Consider the following 19,048-nt stretch of genomic DNA (forward strand, 5'->3'; position numbering starts at 1 on the left):
CCTGCAAACCTTTCCCAAAGGCTTTCAGGTAGTTCTAGTCATTGTTAAAAAAAAAAAAAAAAAAAAGTTTTGAAATGCTTCTGAGAGATGTGTTCTGAAAACAGTTACAAGGGAATTGGCTGCTTGGGCTCCTCATGCTTTTAACAAGGCAATAAACCTGAAAAATGGTCTGATTTGTGGCTTCTTTGTACCAAAGTGAACCTGAACTTAACATGTTATTTTCATGTCTTTTTGAACTAAACAGAAAACCAATTCAAATTATTATTGCTTCTTTCCTACTCAGAACTTAATCTAAGCTGTTATTTTTGAAGCAATTCAAAACCAAACAACCTGGTGCTGAACTCATCTGAAAAACTGGCATGTTCAATTCCTTGCTTTAGAGACTACATAAAGCTATGATAAGTATGAGTAATTAATTTACTGGGAAGAGTAATAACTTAACAGAATTCTAAAAAAACTCTCAACTTCCCAATCAGGTATCCTCATAATGATTTCATAATAACACTATATATTAAAATTAATAACATGAGACGATAAGGACAAATGTGATTCCAAAAAGATTGGTTTCTCTCTGTCCTGTGGAGCTGAATGCTCCTTTGACAAGAGCACTTCCCAAAGCCTCCAGGTCAACTGGGTAGCATACATGTCTTCTGAAGAAGTTTGAGTTTGAAAGCCTACTGCATCCATCTGTGTGATCGTTCACGAAATCTAGTAAATGTAGAGATATGCAAGAAGAATTGGAGTCACTGCCTGTACTGGGCTAAATCACAGAACAGTGGAAAAAGGCCAGCATTTTCAAGGTGGATCAGAGTGATTGATGTACAAAAGCCATCTTACCAAGTGTTTTGTGGCAGGCATTAAAGGGGCTTCAGTAGAAAATTGGCAAACTTTTCGAACTCAACTCACTGTGGGGCTCTATTGCATCTTTCTCAGAAATACACTGCTTTTATCCCAGTGTATATTGCTTCAGACTGTTTGTAGCTTTAGGATGGGATCTTTATAATCACCATCAGTTTAAACTTTGGGTTTAATATATCTTTTCCTCTAGAAGTTGTTGTTTGTCTTGTGCTTGGAAACTGTAGTGGTTTATAGCGTAAAGAGCATGATACAGAACTGAAGCAGTGAGAGAAACAGGTAGATTTGCTCTGGGTGATGGAGCATCAGAAAGAAATTAATATAAATTATTTTGGCAATATTAAAGAATACAAACTCATTCTCAGAACATTCTGGACGTCTTAGAGCATTTGTGGTTTAAGATGTGAAGTTTGTAAGCCAGAGCTGTATAAAAAACAAAGCCATGGTCGTCATGGGTAGATGTCTCCTATAACTTCAGATGTCTTCCATCAAGAGCAGTAAGTGAGCCACCTCAGTACTGCCAACAGCCAGTGTTATTATTTCCTGCAAAATTAACCTCCAACTACACATCAGAATAAAATTAAGACCTTTTAAAAATGTTCTGTAAGAAGTCAGAGTAAGTACCCAACCCAGAATCACCACCAGCCTCTAAGGCAGCGTGGGAAATCCAGTGTCAAGTCCCTCCTGCACAGGAGGAGAGGTGAGTACAGGTCTACCATTTCCTGGGCATTGCTGTCCTTGCCTGCTGGCACACATGTGCAGAGAGAGGCTGGTCCAGTGCAGGGCACTGCTGGGGTCTGAATGTGGCTGATTTGCCACTCAGCTGTGTCATCTGTGTCAAAATAGGCAACTGTTCTGGTCTTGTCTCAAGGGATGGCAGGACTATCCTAAATATCTAGATATTCAGGGTATGATAAATATCTAGATATCCAGATGAGATGTTCAGGTGAGGTACCCCCATTGCCAGGGAGGGACAGGCTACTCCAGATGATGCCTCGAAGTGGGTCTAGCAGGAGTCTTTGCTTTGTCCTCTAGTGAGTTCCAACGTCTCTGATAACTGTACAGAAGCAGTCACTTCACTTTGGAAGCCTGGTACTTGGCAGATTTCTCAGTCTGTTTTCTCACTGATAAGAACAGGAAATTTTGCAGTAGAGATTCATGTTCTGGAGCACAGCTCCCACAAAGAAACTAAAAGAGTACTATCTTTTCATGAGATTTGACCAATCTACTTTTTCCTGTGAAACTTTTTTTTTCTTTGAAACAATTTTGTAATTTAGGGCTGACCTGGAATGGAAGACAGGCCCTTGATATCTGTTGATCATTTTGACTATACTACTGGATCAAATCAAAACTACGCTGAAAGCTATGAACAGCTATAGAATTGAAGCTATGACTTAAATAATTTAATACAACTCATATAAATCCTACCTGGATGTCAACACTGTGTCTCTCTCTAGCTGGAAAAAGCTGAGTTCAGCTAGTTCAGTGCTAGGATAGTTTTAATGTAGCCTACAGAAAGGTGTTTCGTACTCTTGTAGTTTAGTTCCCAGAATAACTCTCAATCCGGCATTACTGACAATTACGTAACAGCAGGATGAAAGTTTGTTCCCGTAAGGTTAGTGCACTTGTTCACACGGGTTAAATGCTCAGGTACCCTGGCCTTTTAAGGAACTGAGGGATTAAACTGAGTACCACTGAGGAGAAAACCTCAAAAGGAAAAGTAATATAATATGACACGATCCAGATGTGTACACAGCAACCCAGTGGACATTGTGAAGGTTTTGTCCCAGATGGAAGTCTGGAAGCACTACATCAGACTTTTACTGATTGCTTTGTTCAGTAGGCCATTGGGACTTTGCATAATGAAATTCTGTCTCTTAATGGTGGAGTGTGTGTCATGACAACAGGACAGTCCTTTTGTCTAATTCCTAAGCCAGACCTTGAGAATCAACCAATGGCAAAGGAGTAGCACAGAATTGTTGTGGTAGAAAACTAGAGCTTTTATGCCATAGCCTCGCTTGATTTCTGTAAGCACAGTAACATACTGAGGAAAAGATCAAGAGTATAATAGGATAGTTGAAAAGGATTAATATAATGGACTACTTTTTCACTTCTTCAGAAGCTGCTCTTAATGTCAAATTAAATAAATAGAGGCTTGTGTCCTTTCTGATGGTACTTGCTGATTCTGAACTCACTGAAATTAGTCTTAGTAAATAATTTCGAGACTTCCTTTGTTCTGTTCATGTTCTCTGCCTTGAAATAAATTGGCAAATTTAGGATCCCTACTTCATCAGTGGTGGCAGCAAAGATGGTTGATATGTCAACTCAGATTTTCTACTGTTTGTCTAAATGTGCTTTATGAAAGAAAAAGAGTTTGTCTTCTGTGCTGGGATCATTTCATCAGTTCAGCAGTTCTGCCTGCAGTGAAGTAGAAACGTACCTGAGCTTCTTTACTGTTTGCATGTGGACTTGGCAATGATATGCTTGTTTCAGAAATTTTTTGTTATCTGCACAGCTTTACCATTTGTGAAGAGTTCCACACTGCTCCTTTTCAGTTGTATATTTTCTTTTGTGCTCCCTACTGTCTGTTGGCAAATATGAAAGGTTTGTCCTGCTTTAATTAAAACAAAAATAAATCAAAATTCAAGAACTACCTAAATGAAAACTAAGACAAATGCATGTACAATTTGAAAGGAGAAGAATCTGAATACAAGGCTCAGTCTTGCATTCTGAACTTGAATACTTCTTAAATTGCATCGTTAGTTCAAGAATGTGTAACTAAAATATTTAAAAATGAGAAAATCAGACAATAAAATGATTTTCCCTTCTTTGTGCAATATGAACATTGAAGTAGTATTTTTAAAGAAAAATAAATACTTGACATAGCAAATTAGACTTTAGAACATTCAAATTGATAAACAATGTTATAAATAATTGAAAAACTGATGGATGTCCAGAACAGGTAGTACAAACCTGAAGGTGTTCAACCACAAAGTTAAACCTTGAGGAGAAATGTATGCAGTATGGCTGCACATAAAGAACCTGTTTAGGCTCTACACTTGTCTTTGAGTCAATGGAACTCTGTACATCAGTACACATGCTTTGGTGGACTGGAACCTATCAAGTCTTCTTCTGACATGACAGATGTCACACAGAAGTACGTACCATGGGGTTTGAAAAAAGGGGAGTGTAGGCAGTGTTTGTGAACTGTGTTTGCTGTATTGATATGTATAGGCTCTCCATAATCACTGTTTGCTTCAGATCAACTTCCAAGGCTCTTACGGATCTCGTCTTACACCTGCCTAGATCCTGGTGTCTAACAGAGCTGTGTGATCTGAAACTAGTTGTTTCCCTCAAGGAAACACAAGTGCAGTGTTGTTCGTTCTGGTGCTTAGACAGTCTGCTTGTGTGTATTCCTTCCTGCATCTCCATACATATGTGTATATTTTTATATTTTGCTTACTGCTCAGCCAAGATGATCCAGGGCATGACTCATGCAGGTAGGACAATAGAAATTACATTTCATATATCTGTGTCTCAAATTCAAAATAAACTCTTGCTAAAATACAGTCCCTCCACCTGGAGTGGCTTGCTTGTGTAGGTAGAGTTAAAAATAAAGTGTGGGGCCTGGATTAATCCGGGGGCAAACAAAAAAAAAATCTCTTGTATTTTAAGTGATGTAACTGAAGGGGAATTTGAATCTATGTTTAACTTGAAAAGTGGTGTGTTCAAACAAATCAGCGTATGCCATGTGCATTTTGAGTGATTTCCTTAGAGATGCCTAGTACTATTGCTGCTTTTTTAGGAGATCAATAAAGTGGGCATTTGAAAAATTAATATGTTAACGGAAGTAGAAGTCTAAAAGAAATGCATGCAAAAAGAAAGCAAACCTCACCATTCTGGTAAAGCCATGAAAAAAACAACACTGTGCATAAAGTGAGGTTGATTATAGCACAGTTTTGTAAAACAATATTTTATCTTCCTGAGAAAACGTAATAGCTGATAATTTGACCAAATTTGATACTTGGTTGGTCTTGTTTGATTGGATTGATTACGGTTTTACTAGGTGGTGTTTAAGCCTTTGGCTTTTAATTTCCAGCCAGCTGTGCACTAGTATTTTGTCAGAAAATTGGGTAGCTTTTGAGGGCTTGTATTTGAAAGCCCCTCGGTGCCAGTAAGCATGTATTACCTGGCCTTGACAAAGAGCGTGGTCTATTGCTGCTTAAGGAGATGGGTTTGCTATGCAGCCTGAACTCTCACCTCGACAGTGGCCTTAGTCTCACCTTGATTTTCAGCACTGTTATGGTTGCCCTATGGCCTGGCTTGGTCTGTGGTTGTCACCACATGGCTAACCCGGTGCTTAAGGTGACATTAGTGTTGGAGAGCTGCCATTTGTTGGAGTCTGTGACAGAGAGAATCCTCTGGGACCTTTGAAACTTGGAGAACTTTATTTTTATACCAGTCTATAACTAGTAATCTGATCTAGAAGTAGTACTCTAGAAAGCTAGTTTTAGGCTTTTCCATTTGCCAACTCCTCCTCCTTTGGAAGTGTGATTTATACCACAGCATCAGGCAAAGCGTCACCAGCCAGTCGAGAGAGGTAATTGTCCCACTCTGCTCTGCACTGGTGCTGCCTCACCTTGAATATTGTATGCAGTTTTGGGCACTGCAATATAAGAAAGATATTAAGCCATTAGAGAGTATCCAAAGGAGGGCAACAAAGATGGTGAAGGGGAAGTGGAGAAGCAAGCACTGATCTCTTCTCTGTGGTGACCAATGATAGGACCCATGGGAATGGTTTGAGGCTGTGTCAGGAGGTTTAGGATAGGTATTAGAAAAAAGTTTTTCACCCAGAAGGCACTTGGGCACTGGAACAGGCTCCCCAGGCAAGTGGTCACAGCACCAAGCCTGACAGAGTTCAAGAAGCTTTTGGACAATGCTCTGAGGCACATGGTGTGATTCTTGGGGATGGCCCTGTACACGGCTAAGAGCTGGACTTGATCCTTGTGGGTCCCTTCCAACTCAGCATATTTTGTGATTCTGTCGTTTTTCTCTTGTCTACTTTGAGGATTTCTCCTCTAAAAACTTCAGTAACTTAGTTTAAATTTACCTTGTGGGTACATTGGCAAACACAACCGTACTGGGTGCAGATGCCCAGGTGCCGTCAGTAGGGGCTCCCTGTGAGGAGAGACCGGGGCTGCCCCACGTTGGTTCCAGCCGGCTTTGATGGACCCACAGCAGGGCACAGCTGGGCCCTACACTCATGGCAGTGGTGCCACAGGGAAAGCCTGTGTGAGAAAGGGCAAGAGCATGGCACAGGGAGAGGAGTAGGGAACAAAAAGAATGAGAAACTGTGGCATAGGGAATGCCAAGGTCAAAAGCACCCTACCATGGCAAAGCAAGTATTCCCTGAAGCCAAGGGAGGGCTTAGACTGGAACAGGCAGAGCATGTGCTGGGTAGAGGAGTCAGAAGTGAAGTTGAGCCTGGGTGGAGGATAAGTGGTGTTCTAGTGTCTGGCAGTTTCTCACTATCCCAAGATACTTATATATGCAATAAATCAATTTTCCCCAACCTGAGTCTAATTTGCCTGTGGAGGTAATTGGTAAACGACCTTCCTGTCTTTATCTTGACCCAGAAACTTTTCACCTTATTTTCTCACCTGTCTTGTAGAGAGGCTGGGCGGGTGTTTGGCCCTTAACCAAGGCCAACCCACCAGAGAACTGGGTGCTCAGTTGGTCAGATGGTCATTTTGGTCCATTTAAGATGCCCTGAGTCACAGCACACATGCAGAAGGCTGCCAGGGATGATGTGGGAACTGTGAGTGACCTGTGCCTTGTGGGGCAGTAGCTGGAGGTCAGGAGTACCTGAAGGCTCTTCAAAATATACTGGACACCAACCCTGGGCAACTGGATCGAGTCCTGTGAGTCTCAGGTTAAGATCAGAGCTTACCACAATAAATCACTTTTCTCACTGCCCCCTTCTAGAGAAAAGGGGGCTGATACAAGACTCAGCTAATTTTTATATATGGGTTTGAACTGAATAGAACATTGCAAATCCCATAGCAGAGTTTTTACTGCATATCGCTTTGCTTTTGTTGAGTTTTTATTCTGACCCTAGTTACACTAATCAGTTTGTAAGAAATAAAATATTAGACTCACCTCTGCTGAGAAGTAGAATCATACTTGCTTCTGAACATTAAACATGCACTAAAATGCTTTTTTTACTGAAGCTGTAATTTGGTGAGACTGTAATCTAATTCCTATTGAAATTGGTAAAAGAAATGCATCCTGGAGTTGGGTGAACCTAATTGGAAAATATTTCATTAGACTGATCTATTGCAGTTCTAAGATGATTAACAAATAAGGAAACTAAATCAGTCTAAAGTATAACAAGCATTCTTAAGAAAATATCCTTAAGAGAAGTGATCTTGTCTCTTATACTTGCTAGTAAAATTTTCCAATCTTGGAAATGATTCCAAGATTTACTGAGGTTGTCAAAGAACTGGTAGAGAGTTATCTTGTGCTGTGCTGGCTGAAAAAAGGTACCAGTGTCCACAAGATGGAAGCAGATACAAATAACTACATTTCAAAGCTTGCATATTGCTCAGCTACTTTAGTTGTTTAAAAAAACACATGAAGGTACTGTATAAACTCTTGAATAAGCATTTTCTGTTTTGTTTGGAGATTGTTTTATTTTTTGCTAATGTAATTGTGGAGATCTCACCCTGTCAGTTTAACATTCCCTGAACTATATTTTGGTATAGTTCAGGACTAACCTGTGCCTCCTGGGAAAGGATAGGTGAAAAGATTCTTGACTTAAGTAGAAAATTCATCAGGTTTGACTTCAGGTCAAGTCTTTGGCAAGTCTTATGTGTCTGTGAGAGGTAGGGGGAGAGACTGTTTCAGACATTTAACTCAGTGCAACTATCATGTCTTTGATCATATGCTGGTGCCCTGGTATCTGTAGTGTGTAACTTTGGATCTGGTTGTCTGGCTGGTGCTGGAAGCCTTTGTTTTTCTGAAGCGATAAAGAGACTGATTATACATCTTGAAGGAGGCAAAATATCCATCAAGTCTGAGTGGAGTTTTGCTTGAGGACAGACTGCAAGACCAGTAATATAATATGTGAATCAAAAATCAAATCTGACAAGGCTTGGAACCATGGCCAATGTTGCTTATTTTGTAGCACAAGTATGACCACCAATAAAAAAGGAGTTCCTTTAGAAGTGAGAGAAATATCTCAATACAATGAACTTTAATAATTTTCTGAAGTTCAGTTTCTCTCCAGCACTTAAACTTCTAATTTTATAGCTTGGGCTGTATATATTAACAGTATGACAAACCTGAAAAATAATTTTTCCTTCATTCAGGAACGACTTGTTTCTGTCAGAGCATGTTTCCTACTCTTGGTAACTTGACAGTTGCTCGGGGCTTACAGAATTGGCTCCAAGGAGCCTGGGTTTACTGTAAGAGCCATGTCAAAGCTGTTAGTTTTTCTTCAAGCTGGCAGTCTTCATCTGATTTTTACCTGAAATGTTTTTCACATTTGGCCTTGAGTTGTTTTATGTGTGTATGAGAATCCAATAATTGAATTTGGAAGCTGATGCCTTTTGAAGATTTCCAAATAAGCAGAATAAAATTAATGATAAAAATAACCCATCTTCTTGCAGTGATTTTGGTAGAGTTATGGTGTTTATATTTTAAAAACTGGACGTTTTATAGAATAACACAGGTTATCTTTGTGTTTTATTTCTGGTCTTCACATTTGCCTTCTTTACAGAACTGTTAGAAGGCAAAATGTATTGTTGGGTAGGACTACAAGTCAGTTGGAATATAAGGGGGATAGCAATCTGGAGAGGCACATGGTGTGTTGTGTGATGCAAGTGACCCAATATCTAAGTTGCAAAAGATAACTGAAATACTGCAAAACCTAATTTTTATGAAGTTACCAGCAAAGTAGTACCATGACAAATTTCTTCTGCGCATACGCTTTTTGGTGTGCCACCAGAATCACAGAAATATAAAAAAATAATGTCCAATATGTCCAACTTCAATTTCTGATTTTATTTTTATCTGTCAATAGTGGGACTCCAACTCCAGCTTCAGATGCTGATGTTACCACACTGAGAGGTCAGTTTTCATCTAACTCCTCTTAAGGTTGATTCTGAATTCCTAGATAATTGAGAAATTTGATGGTGTTCAGACTTCAGAAAGAGCTCTGAATTTTTGCATCTCTATAATGCTGTTTGTAATCTGGAGATCATGTTATATGCTGACATTATTTTGTTACTGTATGAATCATGAAAATCCTACTTGAGAAATTAGTTCTGTGCACTTTTTTCTGCACTTAATTTCACATTTCCAAAAATACATCTGCTTAGGCAGAACATTAACATTTTATTCTGATTAGTGTATTTGGTACTTTTCCTCAGGCTCTTCAGGTGTTTCTTGTGCTGTTGCTGCCATGATGATGGGAATAGAAATCAAATTTGACTGTTGGTTTATTCTTGCTGAACTGTTTTGGGTATCTACATGTACATGGGTATACCCCCCCCAACCAAACAAAATAATACTGTTCTCTTTCAAACTCAGATGCAGCTGCCAATGTTCCTCCCCCTGATGAGATCTCCATTGACAGTCCTGTGGGTGGTACCATCGAGGATGTAGACGGTGTAGACACCACTGTGAGTGATTTTTTTCATGAGGTTCAGCATTCTGTTGCCTTTCTTAAATGATATTTTTCGTGATCATTTACATTTTTCTAGTATTTGAAGGTGTTAGCATGGTGTGTTAATACTAAGATTTCATAAAACCAGGGCATGGAATTTCTAAAGTTTTAAAATCATTTCCTGGGGATGTATTTTTCATTTGCAGAGGCTATACAATGCCACTTCCCCAGCAGTGGGAGAGAACAGATCAGCTGAGCTATCAGATGAGGATTTAGCTAGCGTACTAGGACTAAAGAGGGAATGCCTAGTGGTTCTGAAAGCTCCAAGAAGAATGTGGAACATTATTATTCTTATGGAAACACAATATACCTTAGGTTGCTGTAGTAGTGGTACAATGTGTAGGATGCAGAGAGGTGGCCTGGACAACCTTGAAGATTCTGATTCTCTGCTCTTTTTCCTCTGCTGGTATAGATGAACTTTTTTTATCATAAGTCACCCTTACTGTCATATTTAAACAAAGCTCACAACACAGAGAATCCTATACCCAGTACTTAAATCATCTCTGTAGAAGTGAGCTGAAAACCACTTGGGTCCCAGGGAAGTATTTGCTTATAGGAAAGAGCTCCTCTAGATTTAAACTTTAATCCCAACTGCAGTATTAGTGGTCCTACATGACTGAAAAAAATTTTGCAAGCCAGTGGTATGAATCAGCTGGCTTTTGTTTTCTTATAAAAATGAAACTCTCAATGGATTATGGAGAAGCTTACAAAGTTTCACATGCTGCATATAAGTAGAAGCTGATTTATGGCACTGGGTTTTGTTCCATAACAGTATGGCCATGAAACAAAGCTGAGCCAAGCTGTACACTTCTAGAGCTTTCAGGGCTGACTGGAACTCTGATATTGGAATAAATACTGAATATGAAACAGGCAGACGGCTTCAGACTCAAGTCCAGGGTCTGGCTTTATATTATGTACCAAGAATACTTGTGGTTTGGTCCCATGTACAGCATTATTCTTTTTCAAAACAGAACTGCCTCTACTACTTCTGCTGGAGCAGAGAATAGGACCACTCAGTAAATCAGAAAGAAACCAGAATTAGATTGCTGCTGCTGCAGTGTTTTCACTCTATACAGTTACATCACACCTCATCATTGCTCAGTGCAGCCAAAATGCATTGCAGACTACAAGACCAAGAGTGAGCAAAGCTCATATTCTGCACTTGTATGTTGACTGTACCAGGTTTTGGGGGACTGATAAATGGTTTAAAGTATATGTTGTTGCAAACAGCCATATGATAGCAGTATATATATGCCTGCTAAGTACATATCTATCAAATGCTAACTAGCTTGAAGTAGTGCACCAGTCATTATGGTCTTTATCCAGTGAAAAGGGGATGGAGTGGGGGAGGAAAAGAATTTAACTAAAAATTTTTAGAGGGTCCCTAAACAACATATAAGTTATTCGCTGGAAGCAGATAAACTTTCTGGAGAAAGGTTTTTCCATTTCCTGCACCATACATAACTTGGGCTGCAGTTTTGTTGAACAGGTCTGTTTTGGTGGGTCTCTATTTTCCTTTTTAATGGGGAAAAAGCAACAACTGCATGTAAATAGCCAAGGACAAAGCCTCTAGCAAAAGACATTTGTCTATTTGGCTAAAGTTAACTTAAGCCAACTTCCCTTCCTTGCCCCAGAAATCTGGCTTTTTTTGTTTTTTCTCACATCTTTCACTATACCACAAGGAATAGCTGGTTTTAAAATACTAGGGAACTAAGCGGAAAATGTTCTTTCTGTGTTGCTCAGTCATTCAAATCAGATTTAAACTTGGCATTGCCTGCTGCCTGTGGCAGCTACGATAAGCTTCATGCTTCCCTCATGCATTGCACAGCCACTGCCACGGGGCTCCTTGGGCAGCTGTAGACCCACCAGTCGAAGGCCACTGCTTTAGCTCAGCAGAGGTCCCTGCAGGTTTCCCAGTGCCCATTGTGTATCTGTGGGATCCTTCACTTATTGAAGCTGAACAGCAGAGTGTTGTTCCAAATGTAGGACTCGACAAAGGTAACTTGTCTTCCAGGTGGAATAGTAAGTAGGAGCCTTGTGATAAATGAGTAAATTTTGGGTAAATCAACCTAGACTGACTGGGCTCAAGTGAGCTGTTTGAGTATCCATGGCTGTACTTCAAATTGCCTCATAAACATTCCACACAACTGGATTTCTGTTTGTACCTGAGGTCAACTAGATGGACTTGCACTGCAGATCTCCATATGGGAAATAGAATTATCTGCAATATGAGAATTCTCAAGAAATGTTCTTGCTTAGTAGATTGCCTCATTAGATTGCCTCTGTCCCTGAGGCTTCACAAGCACTCCATCATAGTGCAAGGCAAACAAGTGTGCTGATGGCTCAAGTGAGCATGCTGAGCTTTGCACTGCGGTTTTCATGTGTCATTAAGTATACCCGTGAGCAGCCCACCAATAGTGCCCTGAGGTGTTCCTGTCCATACAGGGCTCAGGTTTTCTGCCCCACCATGAGCCAGAGAAACTTTCAGATTTGCAGCAGCTGGAGAAGTTTCTGTCCCATGTAAGAAAGATATTTGGATCCAAACTTGGGAATGTAGTGTAGTGTTGACAGATGGCACCATTTGTACACATACACATTTAGGGATGCTTTTTACATGGAGTAAACCCACATTAGGTAGGAATCTAGTCTGTGGTGAGTAACAAGGATTTGTTTCTTCAAAAAAAAAAACAAACAAGAACCAAAAACAATGGGCAACACAAACAAAAAAGAAAACATTAAATCATCTCTTGTTTTTTTTCCTTCTTCCTTCCCTTCCAGATCAATAATGAGATAAAGACGCAGGATGAGAAGCTGGTGAGACCTGTAACTGAGCAGATGATTGAGTTCAACATTTTGATTGCTGGTGAAAAGTACAGTGAGGAGCTGAAGGACCCAGCTACTCTGGAGCATCAACTGCTGTCTGAACGATTCATTTCTCAGGTGATTACCTTCCCTAACTTCCTTTTTCCTTTTGCTGGCTCTGCAAAGCAATAGCAGCACAAAGCATCAGTGTCAGGGATGCTTTTTTCTCATGGGCTGTGCGGAAACAGCTTAAGGCTTTTGTTGGCCTGAGGCAGGCTGGAAAATACCCACCCACTATGGGAATACACTGTTCTGTCTGACATGCTGCCTTTTGAAGCAGAAAAGTGCCATACATTGTGTGTAGCATGCCAGTTGCTGGAGACCCTAGTTTTCTTTTTGTGATTTTAATGATATATCCTGCTATAATTTTTGCAGGCAAAAGAAGTAAAAGTATGCTTTTGGGAGGATCAGAAAATTATGCTAAACCCCTGAATGGGGACATAGTCTAAACAGGATCTTTCTGAGGGATTGTGCTCTCATTTTCTTTCCCCCATTTTTTGATCTCTTTAATTTACTTTGCCTCATGTTAGCAAAAGAAACAAATCCAATATTATCACTTATTTTAGTCCTTTTAAAGACCTACTTCTACCAGAGCTGGCTTAGACCTTAACATTCTTTTGGAATTTTCAGTACCTCTCCCTGTCAGTGTTACTGCAGTAGAGCTTTTAAACTCACAGAGAAGTAGTTAGTCTCTTGTTTACCTCCTGATGCAACTTCATTAGTTCTTAAATTTGCAGGACTTGAAAATCTTAAATTTCAAAAAGACATTTAACATCTCTCCAATGACCAGTCTGCTTAGAGTTCATTTCAGTGTTTTCTAATTAAGTCTTCCAGTTTGAATTCTTCTGTAATTAGCAGTTTGGGGCAGTGAAAAAAGATAATTTGAGGGTCTGAGCACGCCAGCACGCTCAAGTATACAGGTCCATCAGCATATGCTGATTTGGATATGCATTGAAATGGGATAGAGGATACCCTAACAATTACTGTCTATACAGAGTAGGTGATACATGGGGAGATTGGAAGAAGTCACAAACAGCAGAACTCATTTGTTATTTGTGCTCAGAAGCAACATTTCTTTGAATGAATTGTTGGCATTGCAGTGAGATCCTCTCTCAAATCTAGGCTGCCAAGACAACTCTTGCTTCTCATTTATGCTCAGAGTGAGCAGTTCGGGGTACTGCAATTTAAAATCCCTTCACCCCGTTCTTAAGCACATGCTCAAATCCCATTGGAGTCGGTGGGAATGAACGATGGTTTAGACTGTTAGGCACATACTTTAAAGAAAAAATACATAGGTGCATTATACATATAAATATACACATGTATGTATGTATGAGTTATTAAAAAAAATTATTTCAATTATTTCCATTTGAATGCTACAAATAAAGTTACTGGCCCACCGATATACAAATGCATTCCTAAAGTATGATAATATACTGCTGTGTTCTAATTTTCCTCTCCCTACTGTTTCCAATTTTTTTAAATTTTGTCTATAATGGTGGTAACTTTATTACCATAATTTTCTTGTGCCGGGGAGTTTGTCTTTCTTTTTTCTTGGGAGAGGTATTTAGGGTGCCATATGGCAGCTCATCATGAGGCTTATCTTTTCTCTAGCTTTGCTTCCTTCTTTGTCCCATCTAGTTGGGGTTCTCTGTTCAATCCCTTTTACTGGGGCTAACCCTGTGCCAGATCCTGAGCCAGATGGGAAAGAGATGTACTCTTCACTGCAGCCAAAAAGCATCACCACAACTGTCACAAGTTGCTAGCGTAGGCTAGACATCTTAATTTTCCTAGTTGTGTGGCCAAGTAGCAATGCCATAGTGTGTGTGTGTGTGTGCATAAGAAATGTCAGATGGGACAGAGTCCACCTGGCACATGGAAGTTCCACTCCTTTGATCCCTTGCCTGGTTTTCTCTGAGCATGAATAAAGAAGCTCTTGAAAAAAAGAAAGTCGGCAGCACTTTGATTGTTAAGTCTCACCAGAGACAGTTTAAAAATAGGGATATCAGGGAGCGGAATAAGAATTTGCAGTGTAAAAAATAATCCTCAACTGGCAAGGATCTTTTGGGAGCTAAAAAAACCCTCCAAACCAGCATGAACCTTCAATATTCTATATCTTGTAGCACAGTTGACTATTCAAATAGGCGTGGATGTACTTCCATTTTGCTGTCCCCAGTTGTCTTTTTTGAACAGCGCTGCTGGTCACTCCTGAGTCCTTTGTAAGTTTAGGGCAGTGGAGATGAGCTGAGCTGTGTTTTGCACTATGTTGTGCCTCTTTGGAATCTGAGAGGTCCCTTTCTTATGGCGGCCACTGCTCCACTTAAGTTGCTAAGGTCCAGAGCATTTTCCTGATTTCTTTTTAATCCAGAGGGGTTTGGGAAGTAATGGAAACTCTTTGGGCAGAGAGGGATTTGTGCTGCATAAATAAGAAAAAAGAATGTAGTCCGCTATGGGCAGTGCAGGTCTCTGCAGTCTCCTTGAGTGTTTCTATACAGTTGTTAGGGAATGCTGGATGTTGTTCTTCATACTTTTTATTTTCCCTTTTCCTTTTCTAATAACGAAACAATGTCACCAAAATTACTCTTCCATAAAGAAAGAGAATATTCAACCATTCTTATCCCATCAGATATAACAGCTCAAGTATATTTATGGAAAACGTTGAAAACACTTCCTGATTTTTTTTTCACCACATGAGTAGGGTAAAGGTGTGTTAATCTTTTGGTTTTTTCTCAAAATAGATTAAAAGTGTATTTGAAGTACTACCTGGATACAAAAACATCCACATCCTGGATTACAGGTAAAAAGATACTGATGCATACGTGGTGGTTGGAACTGATCATTTATGATGGTGCAGTGAGCTAACATGATGCTTGGAAGAATGTTGGGCATGTGTGTGGGAGTTCCTAGGATGTATTAACCAAAGGACAAGTGCTTTCATATTTGGTACCTCTATATATAACAGTTGAAATAGAAATACAGAGCTCTATGCAAATGCAAATATCATGGTTTGGGGTTTTTTTTTGATTCTATCATAAAATTAAAAGATACACTAACATCTAATACTACTTCTGTACTGTTGATATCTCCTAGTATTAAACAAGGAAGACCACAGAAATCTTTTTGGAAAAATGTGGTGTATTTAAAATTCTTTTTCGACTTCTTAATGTTAATTTGGGATGACTCTAAACGTTGGTGTTTAGAATATGTAAAGGTCTTTCTCTCTTGGATCAAAACACAGGTGGGCAAATAGTTTGATATGCAATGTTTTTACTCTCTTTATTCCTGTAAGTATTTTTTTTTAAGACTAATTTCCTGAATTCAATTTGTGCTTCAGAATGACATTTTAAGTTAATTTGCTAAGTTAATGCATCAAACATCTGATGTCTGAGTTTTGGGGTACATGGATCACAAACTGTGATTTTTCTTGAATGGACTGAATATAACTTTCAGAATCTAATGATTCTGCTCATGAGTTAATCTAAATTGTGTTTTCTTTGAGACTGTAAGCTATGTTTCTTAGAATTTATTGCCTAGGGAACTGTAGCTAGATTACATGCAGGTAACAAAGTAGCTATAGTGAGAAAGGGTTTGTGTCTGGAACCTTAGACTGTGTCCAGTTTTCAGCCTGAAAGGTAGCAAAACCTTCCATCTTGGTATTTGCAGTCTAATACATTTGCAAACTCTTGGTTCATTTGGGGAGAGAAATAAAAGGTTGCTATTTCTGGCAGAGCACCAGAACTCTCTCCTCTGTGCATGACAAAAACCCAAGGTTGTAGACTAAACCTTTAGGTAGAATTAGTGAGCCTTGATCTCCTTGATCTTGAACTGCATTATGTGTAATAAGCTGAGATGTCTTTGCTGATTCCTTGGGATCAATAGGAAATATCAGCTCAGTAAAAGCAGAACAGTTTATGTAGCAGAATAACTCTGCAACTTAGTAGTATTTTGCTTTGTGCATTTTCAAATTAGTGTGCCCTGTAGAATACCAAAGCAAATTTGTAAAAACTATAAGACTTAAAGGAAATTATGACACCGATTTAACAGGTTTTGCTGTTCTGTTTTGTTTTTATATTCAGCCCTTCCGAGGACGACAGGTAAAGATAACTTTTTTATAAATATTGTCATAATACAGATGGAAAAAACATGTTTAGCTGGAGGACATTGTTTTGGGGATTTGTAGTTTTGGCTCCAGAGCAAGATAGTTATCCAGCATAAATATTATGTGAGGAGTTCTACCAAAAAATGCAAGTAACTGATCTGTTTTGATTAAAGATAAACCTAATTTGCTTATTTAAGTCCTAATAATAATAATAAAAAAAAATACTCCGGGAAAGTCTACCTAAACACAAGTCAGCTACTGGGCTAACTTGATTACTCAAGGTCTTCATACTTTGCAGCAAAGTCTTGAATATATACAGGGTGATTATTATTACTGAAATTAAAGTAGGCAAGAAAACCGCAGTTCTCCAGCGAAGGCAGTTGCTTTAGCTACTTAAAGGGCAAAGGTGCTGCACGTTTTACCAGAATTTCCGTAAACGTTCTTTAGCAGAACATGGGATCAGTTTGGACTTGTTTTTCATCAGATATATGCAAGTTAAAAATACAAAATTTTCTTTAGTATTTTATGAATTTCACAAGACAGAAAATGAACTGTGGCATTAACTTACTAAGTGTATTATTTTCTTTTGTGTATATCTCAGCAAAGGCATAGCCAGTTTCCATGGAGAATTTTAAAGAGCATTCTAATTTTAGGAGAAAGGTTAGATAACACAAATCTCTTCACAAACCTTTGTGACTTAAAGCCATTCCTACTACTGTGCACTTCTGGAGGATAAGATACATGGAACTGTTCACAAAGACTCTGTTCCAGCCACCAGATGTTTAGCCTTTTCCAGACAGATGATGGTGTTGTAGTTATTTGTTAGGAATTATTAAAGGCAACTGACAGTACAGTTGTATTAAATCTAAAGGTTGTGTTTGAGGAGCATGCTCTGTTCCGTCTTTGCTGTGCCTTTTCACTACTGCTGTCCTTTATTTCCTCTTCTGACAGTCAGTGTCCGTGATGAGCTTATTTTGGACTTATTTCAATGATAGAGCCACCAGCAAAACTCCAGCAGGCTCCTCATTTTAGTCAGTGTGTTTTCAGATTATGTCTCTGTTGTATCTGGTGCTGGGACTTTAAGACTTCCCTGAACAGAGAAATTATTTTAGCAATCCAATTCAGCTCCATGGAGTGAGGAAAACCTGTATTCAGGGCACATTATTCTAATACTTCATAGGTTACTTAATTTTCTTGCTGTGTTCTGTGTACAGCCAAAATATGTTATATTTTCTAGAACTCCCTTGTGCTTATGCCCAGTGTTTGGTAAATTGGATTGCTGCCTATACTGTCATGTGGAAAAGGACATGCAAATGTATTCAGAAAAAGAAAATTAAGATAATGGAGGAGAATTAATATGAAAAAACCTAAGCTGTACACAGATACAAAACCGAGTTATAGAATAAATGATCAAATGAATCTAGATAAATATTCCCAATTATAAGCTGTATTAAATACCATTTTATTGCTATTAAGGACATTCTTTCAAACAGGTTGACACTGCACAGTGACAGTGATCAGGGCTCTCACTTGCTACTGTAGATTGCTGCTTTACATAGCCTGTTTTTCCTGTCTGTTTTCATACCTCAGAACCATTCCCATCATTTTCATGACCTTAAAATCATCACTCTCACCACTGCATGCTGGTGGGTCCATTAATAATGCTGGTAAAAAGCCAGCCTTTTGGTCTGCTTGTGGTCTGTCTGCCATTCATTAGTAGAAGTACAGGGCTGGGACCAGACCAGGAGGTAGCCTTTTCCTTGATAACTTTGCATTGGTGGAAAGCACAAGCAGATACAAATGTGAAAAGAATTAAATAGGTTTTATTTAGAATACTTTAAAGTCATATATTTTTATATTAAAAAGTGTATTGAACAGGTTCTTGGGAAAAAATATCATAGTGTTTGCTATACTTTGGAAAACCTGGCATTTCTCATCTGTGTTCTCTTTCTCTTTGTACAACTGAAGTGGGGTAGAAGTTCACTATGCTGTTACATTTGATGGAAAAGCCATCAGCAATGCCACCTGGGACCTGATTAACCTTCAATCCAACAAGGTGGAAGACAACTCCTTTATGGGCATAGAGGATAATCCAACAGTTGTGTACACCATCAGTGATTTCCGAGATTATATTGCTGAAATCCTCCAGAAAAATGCTTTGCTTGAAAACACTTCCTTGTCTTTAGACCCTAACTCTCTCCAGCTTACTAATGGTGAGTATTAATTATGATGCACTGGTATGTCACACATCTGAATTTTTATAAATTAAATCCAAGATGAGCAAATTATTCAGCTGCCTTCTGAATAATTAAACAGAGAGAACAAAACCAACTATGTTACAGCTTGTTTTGATCCGATTTTAACCAGGTCAAATCATTAGCAGTAGCATCCCATTTTTTTAATCCATTGGTTTAGTCTTTTTTTTTTATTTTTACACTGAGCTTTGTGCTGTGCAATTCCAGTAACACTTCCAAAAATTAATAGGAATAGAAGGGGTTCACATG

General features: G+C 39.0%; 1 protein-coding gene across 10 annotated transcripts in view; it reads left to right on the forward strand.

The window, feature by feature from the left end:
• The window catches only part of IMPG2 (interphotoreceptor matrix proteoglycan 2), a 71,134-nt gene that overhangs the window by 26,509 nt on the left and 25,577 nt on the right, over positions 1–19,048 (forward strand). For all 10 annotated transcript variants that reach the window (XR_003533818.1, XR_003533816.1, XR_003533817.1 and 7 more), the window contains 6 exons: positions 8,939–8,985; positions 9,448–9,539; positions 12,362–12,523; positions 15,184–15,242; positions 16,522–16,539; positions 18,513–18,757. Coding sequence is in view for 1 of the 10 variants with exons in the window: in XM_027681027.1 (XP_027536828.1) it covers positions 8,939–8,985; positions 9,448–9,539; positions 12,362–12,523; positions 15,184–15,242; positions 16,522–16,539; positions 18,513–18,757 (623 nt within the window). In the remaining 9 variants the exon portion in view is untranslated. The remainder of the gene's footprint in view (positions 1–8,938; positions 8,986–9,447; positions 9,540–12,361; positions 12,524–15,183; positions 15,243–16,521; positions 16,540–18,512; positions 18,758–19,048) is intronic.

Source organism: Neopelma chrysocephalum, unplaced genomic scaffold, assembly GCF_003984885.1.
Source record: "Neopelma chrysocephalum unplaced genomic scaffold, ASM398488v2 Primary Assembly neopelma1_60, whole genome shotgun sequence".
Lineage (NCBI taxonomy): Eukaryota > Metazoa > Chordata > Aves > Passeriformes > Pipridae > Neopelma > Neopelma chrysocephalum.